We start from the raw sequence: 13444 nt of genomic DNA, 5'->3' as shown, positions 1-13444 counted from the left end.
GCAACTGGATTCTAATGAAAATAATCTAATTAACATTTTTCTAAGCTTTAACAATCCATGGAAGTTAAAATTAAATGTTTACTCTGCAAAAATCTGTTGCAATTACAGGTGATATTACACATTTACCTGTCAGGTAAAGCAACCCATATGACACTTGTTTTCGAAACAAGCTGGAACATAGCTATCACAATAAAGGCAATAATTTTGCTTCAAAGTAAACCAATTATACATCAACAATTACAGTAGTTTGTATTTATAAAGCACTTTAATGGAGTTAAGCGTCACAAGACGCTAAGCAAGAACATTATTAATAAAAATATTTTCAGGACATCTTGGCCAAAAAGGTATGTTTTTATGAAGCATCTTAAAGGAAAGAGAGGTAGAGAGGCAGAGACATTTAGGATGAGAATTCAGGGCCAAAGCAGCCGAAAGCACAAATGTCACAGGCGCAGCAATTAAAAATCAGAATTGCACAAGAGGCCAGAATTGGAAGAATGCAGAAATAGCAAAGGGCTGTAGGAGAGTGGAAAGTGAAGTGTTAGGGATGGGAGAGCCCATCGGTGGATTTGAAAATAAGGATGAGGATTTTAAAATTGAGGTCTTATCAGACCAAAAGCCAGTACAGGGTCAGCAAGCACATGAGTGATGGGTGAATGGGAATTTAGTGCATTAAGATATGGGCAGCAGAGTTTTGGATGAGCACAAATTTATATAGGGTGGGAACCCAGCCAGGAGAGCACTGGAATAGTCAAGTCTAAAGGTAAAAAAGGCAAGGATAAGGGTTTTAGTAGGAGATGAGTTGTGGCAGGATCAAAGTCAAGTGATGTCACGGAGATGGGAGCAGAGAATCTTAGTGATGGTGTCGAGGTCAGAACCTCATCTCAGGTAAACACACTGGCAAACTTGTGAACGGTCTGACTCAGCTCAGTGGTGAAGGAACACAGTTTAAGGCAGGGACCAAAGGCAATGGCTCCAATCTTCCTAATATTTAGCTGGAGGAAATTTCTGCTCATCCAATACTGGATAGGTGGTGTGACAAATCAGAGACAGAGGGAAGAACAAGAGGGTTAGTCCTGAGATAGTGCTGAGTGTCATCAGTGTTCATGTGATTATGTTTTTGGATGATTACAGAATACGTGGTAGCCTGTAGATAAGAAGTAGAAGGGGGCGGGGGGGGGGGGGGGGGGTGGTGGCGGTAAAGATAGATTGTTGGAGAACTCCAGAGCTATTGCAGATCATTCTCTAGCTTTGATTTGATGAATAAGAATGAAACCAGGCATCATCGATCATTAACATGGAAACTGAAATTTATTATAAATTATGATTTCCTTTACTGCTCACCACCATTCCTTTTTAGGGATGGGCTACAAATGCTGGCCAGCTCGTGACGCCCCATGTCCCACAAAGAAAAATGAATAAATAAATAAAAATCCCAATCCAATAATGAAGTCCTCATCCACACCTTGGTTTGCTTAAGCTGAATTTCCTTCATGCCCTCCTCACTGGCCTCCTAGGCTCCGATCTATACAAACTCCTATGTATTTAGAAGTCTGTCACTTGCCCTAACGTGTGTTAAACCCCAATTAACTATCATCCCTGTCCTCATCAATTCCATGAGCTAGTCTCCAAACATTGACTTCAAAATCCTTGTTGTCCATACATCCCTTTACATCCTACACCACCTACATTTACAACCTCCATCACCCTTAAATATCCATTTGCACTCTCTGCTCTTGAGTTGGACAACAATGTATCCGTGCCTCTTCCTGTTTTCTCCAGTGGTTCACCTATCATGGTTCGATTCTCCAGATTGTTTCCTATCTTATTGCTCTCAAAACTCTAACTCCAGAAGTTCGCCAATCATGTCTCATAACTCTTCATCCAGTTCTTGTTTGGTTTTTTGAAATATTCCATTCGTTCTGTATGATTTGTTATATTGGAGCACTTAGCAAATGTAAACTACTGTTTTTATATGGAATATTTCAAATAACTTCTCTTTATGTGGACAACCTGCTCATGGTTAACATATAAAATATAATACAACTTTATACGGTACATGAAGATCTAAAAGTTTATTCCAAATAGCGTAACAAATTTAACTTACTGCTGATGTCCTCCTTTGTAACTGTTTACCAATACATTTCCCTAGACCACTGTCGGAGCTTTGATATTTAGAGAGGAGAAAAGTATTTAAGAAATAAGTTACCTCAAAAAACCACAGCAGTCAAGTAACTGATCATATTTTCCTGCTATAGCTTTTGATGACAAATAGGCTAATGTTAACTTTAGACTACCCACTACAACCTGTCTGACTACAGAAGAGGACAGTGAGAAAAAGCAAATCAAAAATTGTCCTGGAGGGAAGGCTGTAAGACAATATGTATAATCCTGTTTTGCAAGACCAGCAATTAGCCTCTCCCATGCGGTGGAGCTTTTCATAGTGCTTTGGAGAAAGTTGATTTATATCAAATTTATCCTACATAAAGTCTGAAAAGACAGCCTGAATGAATGTTGCATTCCAACCTGCCAACTAATGCATGCTAAGTTCCCTCCCTAAGGTAAAGCCAACAAAATATTATTACTGGGTACACATCTTCTGAGTAATCCATAAACTTGCGTTGGCATTAGAAGACCTGGGGCTAGGCGCTTTGTTAAGAGATGACATGGAAGTGAACAGCTATAAAATAAGCAGGAGAGGTAAGACTTTTAAAAAAGTTGGACTGGAACACATCTACTCCCAATGCATTCCTCTTGTGATTAAATTCAACGCAGATAATGATGAAACGTTTGATGTACATGCACACATGAAACTGACAATTGAGGAAACAGTCACATTCTTGGGCTGAACAAGATTTTGTAATTTTGGCATTCTGCTCAAACTTAAGATGAGATTTAAATAAGACATCCCATTCTTCACAAAACAGCTTACTTTAAATTCTACAAGATTGCCTGCCTCCACCCTTTTGCCTCTTACCCATGGGCTGGATTTCATGGAGGAAGGAAAGTCGATCCCAAACAGACCGGTGTTTAAAAAGCCTGTACCACAGCAACAACACACTGAAGGTAGGCTGAACACATACAGGGTCTGACTTCCACCCCTCAGTGGACGGGAAGTCCCATCCTTGCGAGCTGCCAGCCAAACTGACTGGCTGGAAACACTAGCAGTCTCAGCAGCACCAGATTACAGGACAGAACCTCAGGAAGAAAGAAAACGGGAAAGTGTCAGAGAGCCTAGGAAGGAGGGCAAATGGGTGGAACAAAGGCAGGAGGAGCATCTTGCAGGGAGTGCCCTTGATGCACAGATGGCACCTGCAATTGATTAGCAGCCCCCCACTTTCTTCAAGCCTTTTCGAAGAAGCCTTTTTTTAAAAAAGGCCTTTTACTCTGCCCAGCATTTAATGGCAGTGGCGACTGAAGCCCTTAATTGCCTTTTAATTGGCAGTTAAGGGCCTCAAAAGACCTTGTGGCTGCCTTACCCAGCCACCCCCATTTTACAGGGAACAGGTTCAGGATAAGTAGAAAGGAGATGTGCTGGGCACCCAATAAATCTTACATGCCCACCCCATTGCTGCGTCCCCACCCCCCACCACCCTATTAACACGTCCGGCAGGGGACTGTAAAAATCCAACTCCATGCATTTTCCAATCCTTGTTGAACTGCTCTAATGCTCTTCATCTTTAATGTAGTAAAACAGCCCAAGGTGCTTTAAAAGACTGTTATCAGACAAAAACTAAGCTAAACAAGCTTAGGGCAAATGATCAACAGCCATAAAATAGGTTTTAAGGAGTGTTTTAAAGGAGAAAAGGTGGTGAAACACAGAGGGAATTTCAGAGCTAAAAGCTTGGCAGCTGAAAGGAGACCAGAATTGGAGCAGAGCAGATACCCAGAAGGATGACAAAACTGGATGAAGTTACAGAGATAGGAAGGGGTTGAGGCCATGGAGGAATCTGAAAACAAGGAAGAGGTTTTTTTTGTTGAAATAGGCAAGTCTCAAGATAACAAAGGCATGGAAAAGGGTTTCAGCAGTAGAGAAAGGCAGGAGTGGAATCAGATGATGTTACAGAGATGGAAATAGGTGTTTTTAATGACGGTGCATATATGTGATTGGAAAATCATCTCGGGATCAAATATGACATCAAGGTTGCAAACTGTCTGATTCGGGCTCAGACTCGGGTTCATATCATGTCCTGAACTAAACCTCACTTGCTCTGTACCCACAATTTTTCAACGCATTATTGCAAAATCCTTGCTTTTGTCCATAAATATCATCATGACCTTGGTTCACCCTATTATCAACCCTATTATCTCTCCCAGCCCTGCATCATCTCTATGTGCTCTGCTCTTCTGAAATATCCCCCCTTCTTTTGCCTCAATGCCAGGCTTTGGGCCTGATTCTCCCATCCCGAGGTGCATATTTTTTGGCTCATCAGGTTGGGAGATGCGTGTGTCGGCCATTTTGTGGGTTTCGTGGGAACGCATGTGCGTCTCCCACAGCTGGAGAGCAGGCACAGTCGGGACCTCGCTGGAAACTGGCTGCAGGACAGGTAAGTGATTTAAATCTGTTTTTAATCTTATTTAAATGTTATTATCTGACCCGGGATTGAATTCTGCGGGCCCCAAGTGAAGGGTCGGGGGGTTAATCAGGGCCCCCCAGGGGGTCAGGTGGCAGGGGGGTGATGCCCCCTGGCAGTGCCAGCCTGTGCCTCCTGGCACTGCACAAGGGGCAACGTGCCAATGTCCAGGGGGCACTTTGGCACTGCTCACTGAGCATTGGGCAGTGCCAAGGGGGAGGGGCCTAGGAGGTGGGGCCTATTGTGGGTAGGGCCGAGGGGGCGATCGGTGGGGGTAGGAGGTCCTGCTGCCACTCTGCAGTTAGGATCGGTCGGGACTGGAGAGAGCCAGCATTCGGGGCGGGCTTGGGGGTCTACCTCCGGACCGGGGGGGGGGGGGCGGGGAGGGAATTATCACTCTTGGGGAGGGCTGGAGATTGCGGTGCTCCGGGGGAGGGGCTGGCCAGGGAATCCTTGTATGGGCCGCGATCGTGCCGTGGGGGTGTCGCGAGGGGCAGCAGTGCGAGGGTCCCGAGCTGGGCAGCAAACTGCAGGCTGACAGTTCGGGGCCACAGCGCATGTGCAGAGTTCCGGAACTGTCAGACTCTGGCGTGAATAGGCCCCGCCTCCCTGAGCTTTTAATGATATTCACGATTGTGACCTTTGCATTGCACAGAGTGTAGGAGATTCGAGTCTGAACTCCCACTGAAAAAAGAATCGTGAATTACACCATTTTTCCCGCCAGTTCAGCACTTGGAATTTTTTTGGGAGATTCGGGCCCTTTGTTTCTAAACTTTCACATCTCTAAAATTCCTCTCCTAGACCATGAATTCAGTCACCCTCTCCTAATTCTCCTTTTCTGGCTCTATACTTGTATTCCAGAGGATTATTTATGATGCAGTTTGGGATTTTTTTCTTTATATAGAGGTATAAGACATTACATAACTGCAATGTGTTACTGATCCAAGATCAAACTAACTGGTAGAGTGTGAGATTAGATAAATAAACATTTTATTACCTTTGAACATGGTGCACTGCAAGCAGGAATCTCAAATCTATCATTTGCTCCAAAGTATTGTTTCAGTTCACTCCAGTAGGCTTCTCGAGCATTCAGCTCGCTGCTAAAAGCAAACACAATTTCCACTTTAGCAGCACAGTACTCATTGCAATTTATCAATTTATTTTACAGAATCAGTAACTGTTACCTGATATACTTGTGCTTAAAGGTAATACATCAAATGAGCTGCTTATTTTCTACTAAATTTAAAATCAAAATGATATGCATTAACTAAATAAAGTCAAGAGATTGGTAGTATAATGGTTGCATTAATGGACGAGTAAGCCAGAGGTCTGCAATAACGATCCAGAGACACAGTTCAAATCCCACCGTGGCAACTGAGGAATTTAAATTTGGTTAATAAATAAATCTGGAAAAAGTTGGTATTGGTTATGGTAACCATGTGACTATTGCATTGTTGGTGAAAAAAAATTTATTTGGTTCACTAATGTCCTTTAGGGAAGGAAATCTGCTATCCTACATGTGATTCCAGACCCACAGTAATGTGGTTGACTCTTAACTGCCCTCTGAAATAGCCGAGCAAGTCATGTAGTTAATGGTAATTAGGGGTGGGCACCGACTTCCTGTGAATTCGTAAAAAGAAACTAAAAATCTTAGCAATGAAACTGAGGGTTTTACTCATGAAATTGTCTTCAGGGTAAATTAATCTCATATTTTTAAAACAGGATCTTTTAACTTATTCGGTTAAAATTGAATTTGGTAATCAGCAAAATTATACCAAATTATTGCACAATTGTCAATAGGACTGAAAAAAAAAATCTATGCACATCAATTCCATTTAAGTACCTTCTATTCTCAGTTTTCTGCTCTTGTTCAGATTTCCTCATTTTGATGGAGGATTCCGCTTCATCCCTTCCTAAGTTTGTCAGGCCTTCTGTGTGAAAATAATCCATATTATGCACAACTGTGATCCAGAAAACCTTCGTATTACTGACATTAATTTTTCCATTTGGCTACACAAAAATGTTGAGTAAACCTGTAAGTGACAACCAAGTGAAAGGGGGTACTGTCCATTTTGAAATATTCACTTGCGCAATCCCTCAACCATTATCGTTTTTACAGACTACAATGAGTACCAAAGTAAAGGAAAAAGAGGCATATCGTTCCACATAGTCTCAATTTTTAATTATTTTAACTTATTAAAGCATGGCCATCATCTATTGAATCTTTTTGTAATTGTGGACACTTGTTGGAAACTACCATTCTGTATTAATCAATGTAATTGGTAGCCAATATTATCAATATACCATTTATAGGTTATCAGGGCGGCACGGTGGCACAGTGGTTAGCACTTATGCCTCACAGCGCCAGGGACCCGGATTTGATTCCGACCTTGGGCAACTGTCTGTGTGGAGTTTGCACATTCTGTTCATGTCTACATGGGTTTCCTCCGGGTGCTCTGGATCCTCCCACAGTCTGAAAGACATGCTGGTTACGTGCATTGACCATGCTAAATTCTCCCTCGGTGTACCCGAACAGGCACCAGAGTGTGGCTACTAGGGGATTTTCACAATTACTTCATTGCAGTGTTAATGTAAGCCTAATTGTGACAATAGTAAATAAACTTAATGCAAAAAAACTGCAATAATTAAAAATGAGTCAGTTCTTAGATTGGCACTGATGTTCTCCTGTGTGGAACGACTGTGGAGGGACTATGCAGGTTAAAGTTTTGCAGTCACACTCTCAAATGCATCTTGGCCCTGTTTCTCAAGCAGTCTGGATGACAAAGACAAAGACAGCCGGTTTAGAGAAAGAGAGAGACTGATCAGATTGGAGCAGTGTCAACTTCGTCCAAGAATATAACTCCAACAAAAGCTTTTAGATAAATACGTAAGTTCATTTAAAAAAAATAAAAACAAAGCATTTCAGGCTAAAATAATTTTTTTCAGAATGCGTAGGTTAGGTTAGCTACAATAAAGTAGGTGTACAATCTACTGGTAATGTCATCAATAATTCACAGAAGAAAAGTGAAGTATTTCTCCATCATGCTGTACCTGCACCAGCTGCTTTTCGTTTTCGTCTAGCCTTCTTTGTAAACGAGGTTTTACTTATGGAGCTCCTTCTCTCTTTCAATTCCTGGAATTTCTAAGGAAAGATTCGTATCAGGGTTAAAACAAACAGCAATAACTTGTTCATTATATTATTAAGATAACTCAAGTGTAAACTGTTTATTTCACAAATGTGAACAAATGACAGGTATTTCACCAGTAAAACAAACATTTATTTAATCATTTGTGATGGACGGACAACATATACCAATAATTTTGATGTCAATGAGATTAAACAAACTGATCGCCAGCTTTTACACAGAGAAGTGAGGTTAAGGCATCACGTAATTGAGGATAGAGACCAGAAAAGATCCCAGGTATAATCTCCACCTTTTGCATTTATGTTAAACAGGGTGGTACTGGACTTGGAGGAGAAATCTCTGATCCCTTTTCAGTGCCCCTTGCTGGAAACTACACATGTGGACGCTGGGTGAAAGAAGAACAAACTTACTTATTATGCTTCTACTTTCATCTGCCCCTTTTTGAATAGTATCTAAACACTCATTGTCTAGAATTACACTTGAAGAATGCTTGCCTTAGCAAGCTTGTATACCAGGGGTGGCCAAATTTTCTGAACATTAAAACCACATATGATAATCTCCAGATGTTTGAGAGGTGCAAGACATGGACAAGCTTTACAGACTTATTTTTATTTCTATTTCACACACACACATTATATATGCCTTCCCTCCCCACTCCACCCATCACACTCATTAATGCCTGCCTTCCCTCCTATCCACTCCTCACTCATGTCCTTGCTCCTCATTCATACACATTCACTCATCCCCTCCTCTTACTCCACTTCTTCCGACCTGGATTTCTCCACCTTGCCCGATGTGGGAGAGCTAGAGTGGAGACCCGCAGGGCCCAAATCCCATGTTTTGATTCTCAGGCTGCCCCCACCTCTGCTTTTGGCCTGCACCCCTCACCTTTGGCTTTGCTCTTGGCCTCCACGCCCCATCCCCGCTCTCAATCCCTCTCCGGGTCCACCCTCACCCCAGTCCGGCATCACCGACTCCCACAGCTGAAGCAGCACCAGGAAGACAAACCAGGGAACTGCTCGGCAAACTCAATGTGAGAACAGCAGATAACAGGGGGAAGGTCTTATCATTATCGAATCACAGAAAACTGAGCTGTCTGGTCAGAGTTGGGGCTGGCCAAAACGGCGGCTCCAGGCACCCAGAGTACTGCCCGAAACTTCAAAATGATTGAGATTAATCTCCCAACCTTAACCTGGAAAAGAACCGCATGTTTTTTTCAGAATATTTTTTAAAAGACATGAGACGTGTAAAATTTTAGTGGTAAGACAGACTTGCAAAAGGAATACAGCAAATTAGCATGCAGGCTCACAAGCTGCAGTGTGGCCATCCTTGTTGTATACAGTCCTGATGCCTATGCAACCATGTCCCACCAGCAGTTGGGCCAACAAGAGGGGAAAGGTGAAAAGATTATTTTTCAAAGCATTATTTTAAAAATGCACCATTAAAATGATAACTGTATCACTGTAAACTATTGCTGTGTCGTCCAGGCACACCAAAAACAATGATGCTCCCAAAAAAATTCTAAGTGCCGAATTTGCGTAAAAGCTGGAGTAAATCCCACTAATTTGTTCACACTCCCACACTCTGTGCACTGCAGAGTGCACTAGCGTGAATCTCATCGAAAAGATGTGGGTAGGGCCTATTCCCGCTGGAGAGGGCCACTGTGCACGCGCCTATCTGTCAGAGCGGAAATCGGTGCATGCGCAGTAGCCTGCACTGCCAGCCTCCCAATCGCTGGCCAGCTCCGCGACCCCGCATCGCTGGCCGTGTGACCCCCACCACCACCCATACGCTGGCCTCCTGGACATGTCTGGACCAGCCTCAACACCTCCCCCTCCCCCCGATGTCCAGCACAGATCGCTGGCCTCCCTCACTCTGTCACTCGGGCTTGGTGACTAGTAGAGTACTGCAAGTATCAGTGTCGGGGTCACAGCTATTTATGAACAATAACAATGACTTTCCCCAAGAGACTGAGAAATAACGTATCTAGGTTTACTGATGGTACAAAATTAGGTGGGAACATAAGATGTGAGGAGGACATAAAGAGACTGAAAAATAGATATAAAGACTGATTAAGTGAGTGGGCAACAAGGTGACAGTGGGAAAGTGTGAAGTTATTTATTTTGGCAAGACAGAGAAGCAGAATAATTTTAAAAATACACAAAATTTGTAAACATTGATGGTAAGAGAGATTTGGATGTACTTGCACAAGGAACACAACAGTTTTGCACGCAAGTACAGAGAGCAATTAGAAAGTCAACTAACATGTTGGCCTTTATCGCAAGAGAACTGGAATACAAGAGCTAGGAAGTCTTGCTACAATTATACAAGGCTTTTGTGAGACCACACCTGCAGTACTGTATGTAGTTTTGGTCCCCATATTAAGGGAAGGATATATTTGAATTGGAAGCGACGTACTGAAGATTCACTAGATTGGATCCAGTGATGTACAGGTTGTCCTATGATGAGACACTGAGTAAATTGGGCCTATACTCGAGAGAGAGTTCAGAAGAATGAGAGGTGATCTCATTGAAATGTGCAAAATTCTTAAGGGACTTGATTGGATAGACACCAAGACTTGGTTTTCCCTGGCTGGGGAAGCTAGAACAAAGGGGTACAGTCTCAGGATAAATGGCTAATTATTTAGGACTGAGTTGTGGAGAATCTTTCTCTCTCAAGGGGTTGTGAATGTATTTAACACTGAAGCGGACAGATTTTTGGTCGCTTGGTGAGTAAAGGCATGTGGGGAATGGGCAAGAGAATGAAATCAAGGCCAATGATCAGCCGTGATTATATTGAAAGATGGAACAGGCTGGGAAAGGCATGTGCTCATCTGCTGCTCCTATTTCTTATGTTCTTGATGATGATGGATTTTCCTGTCACTTCAATGGCTGAGTGTTAGGCAAAGAAAAAAGGCCAGTTTACAGTCAACGCTATCGTCGTCTCGTGTGATGTTAGGCCAAGACTCACTTTTCATAACCAACTGCAAATTATGCATATGAAATCAGTGTTGGAGGGATAGATGAAAGCATTGGCTATGCACTGCCCCCTCTTGCCCTGAAGGCACTCCTCAAATGTCAAAATTGCTTGATGACAAAGACTTTTGCATTTGGGTCTGCTGTTTTCTCCCATGGACTGAGGTCCAGCTTCCAAGCTCCGAGGTTGGCTTTCAGATTGTCTTTATGTCTTAGTTATCCTGTGGTGCAGGCTCCCGTACTCATTTGGCTGTAGAATACTGCCTTTGGTGTATGGGAATTCTCCATGTGAACCACATGACTTATCCAGTGAAGCTAAGCTCTGATGAGCATGCTCTCTATGCCAGATATGTAGTACTTTGCAAGAAATTCACCTTATCACAGAAACCCTACAGGAGACCATTCAGCCCATCGAATCTGCACCGACAACAATTCCACCCAGGCCTTATCCCTGCAACCCCACATATTTACCCCATTAATCCCTCTAACCTACGCATCCCTGGACACTAATGGGCAATTTAACATGGCCAATTAACCTAACCTGCACATCTTTGGACTATGGGAGGAAACCAGAGCACCCGGAGGAAACCCACGCAGATACAGGGAGAATATGCAAACTCCACACAGACAGTAGCCCAAGCTGAGAATTGAACACAGGTCCCTGGGGCTGTGAGCCAGTCGTGCTAACCACTGTGCAACTTTTCATTGGATCAAGTCAAACTATGAGACTGGTGTGCTGAAGCTGTTGAGTACTTTTCTCACCCTGCGTCTTGAATACTACATTCAGTTCTAGTCAGTGAACACAGGAAACTATATAAACATTTTAAGTATTGTAGGACACAGCCATGATGCATGTGGAAAGGTTAGAAATATTAGACTCTGCAATCCCTAAAGGAGGCAACTTAAAAGTTGACTGCAAGGCTAAAGTCAGGAATGTTTACATGAGCGCAGCTACAACAACATCCAAGACGTTCAACTAGGGTTGCCAATTGTGAATAAATGTATTCCTAGGAGGTTTCATCTTATAACTTCCCCCCCTGGTCAGTATGGTTTTGTTGGAGAAGATCGTGTCTTACTAACTTAATTGAATTTTTTGAGGACATAATAAGGAGAATTGATGAGGGTAGTGCAGTTTATGTGGTCTACATGGATTTTAGTGAGGCATTTGACAAGGTCCCACGTGGCAGACTAGTCAGAGAAGCGATATCCCATGGGACGCAGGGGAAAGTGGCAAGTTGGATCCAAAATTGGCTCAGTGACAGTAAACAAAGGGTAATGGTCGATGGGTGTTCTTGCGATGAAAAGTGATTTTCAGTGGCACTCCACAGGGCTCAGTGTTGGGGCCTTTGCTGTTATATTTATTAATGGTTTAGCCTTAAACATGGGAGGCATGATTGGGAAATTTGCAGATGACACAAAGGTTGGCCATGTAGTGAGAGTGAAAAGGATAGCTGTTGTCTGCAGAATGTTATCAATTGTTTGGTTGAGTGGACGGAAAAGTGGCAAATGGAATTCAATCCAGAGATGTGTGAGGGCAAACAAAGCAAAATGGAGGAAACTGCGAGGGATAAGGAAGTGAGAGACCTTGGAGTGCATGTTCACAGGTCCCTGAAAGGGGCAGGACAGGTGGATAAGGTGGTAAGGAAAGCATATGGAATGATTTCCTTCATTGGGCAAGATATTGAATACAAAAGCAAGGATGTAATGCTGGAACTGAATAAAACACTGGTTAGGTCACAGCTGGAATTTTGCAGACAATTCTGGTCACTAATTTACACGAAGGGTGTAATTGCTCTGGAGAGTACAGAGGAGATTTACAAGAATGATGCCAAGGCTTAAAAATTGTAGCAATGAGTAAAGGTTGGATTGGCTGGGGTTGTTTTCCTTCGAATGGAGAAGGCTGAATCACAGAGTTACAGAATCACAGAATACTACAGTGCAGAAGAGACCCTTCAGTCCATTGAGTCTGCACCGAAGCATGAAAGGCCCTGACCCGCCCACCTAATCCCACTTGCCAGCACTTGGCCCCTAGCCTTGAATGTTAGGCCGAGGGGTGACCTAATTGAGATGTACAAAATTACGAGGGGCCGAGGGAAAAATCTGTCTCCCCGAACTGAGGGTCAATTGCCAGAGGGCATAAAATTTAAGATGATTGGTAAAAGGATTAGAGGAGACATGAGGGAAAAAAAATCATTTTCATCCAGAGAGGGGGATTGGTATCTAGAATTGGTGGTTGAGACAGAAACGCTCAATTCATTTAAAAGGTATCTGGATCTGCACCTGAAATGCTGTAACCTCCAAGGTTATGGGCCAAGTGTTAGAAAGTGGGATTAAAATGAGCATCTAGTTTCTTTCTCGCTCACTTTTTTGGCTGGCACAGACATGATGGGCTGAATGGGCTCTTTCTGTGCCGTAACTTTTCTATGATTCTATTGTTCTATGTTTCATGCTCCAGCCATCAGTCATCAACACATCCATCCTTGTGACACACTGCCTTCCTAAGCCAACTGGAAAGCAAAAGGACTCATTACCCAATTGGATGATGCTTAACTGTGAGCCAAAAAGCCTTTATTTCTCATTTCCAATACTTTATGTCTGCTAAAAGGGAAATGTTCAAACAAATTGACATTAAAAAATAATCTTTTTTAATGCTCTGATGATTTTTCTCCAGGTTTGCACACAGCAGTGTCCTGGAGATTGATCTTCCAATTTCTGGAGGCTCCAAGTCAATTCTGGAGGGTTGGAAATCTGA

The 13444-nt window shown here is 42.9% G+C and overlaps 1 protein-coding gene across 1 annotated transcript in view; it reads right to left on the bottom strand.

Annotated features, from left to right (window-relative positions):
- The window catches only part of fam204a (family with sequence similarity 204 member A), a 96920-nt gene that overhangs the window by 65937 nt on the left and 17539 nt on the right, over positions 1 to 13444 (bottom strand). Inside the window, exons 4-6 of the mRNA XM_078223243.1 lie at positions 7623 to 7713; positions 6415 to 6502; positions 5569 to 5671 (exon numbers count right to left, since the gene is read on the bottom strand). Coding sequence (XP_078079369.1) covers positions 5569 to 5671; positions 6415 to 6502; positions 7623 to 7713 — 282 coding nt within the window. The remainder of the gene's footprint in view (positions 1 to 5568; positions 5672 to 6414; positions 6503 to 7622; positions 7714 to 13444) is intronic.

The sequence above is a fragment of the Mustelus asterias genome, chromosome 11, assembly GCF_964213995.1.
Source record: "Mustelus asterias chromosome 11, sMusAst1.hap1.1, whole genome shotgun sequence".
Taxonomy (NCBI): Eukaryota; Metazoa; Chordata; class Chondrichthyes; order Carcharhiniformes; family Triakidae; genus Mustelus; species Mustelus asterias.
Note: the sequence above shows the minus strand (reverse complement) of the source record. Positions and strands in the feature narration are given on the sequence as shown.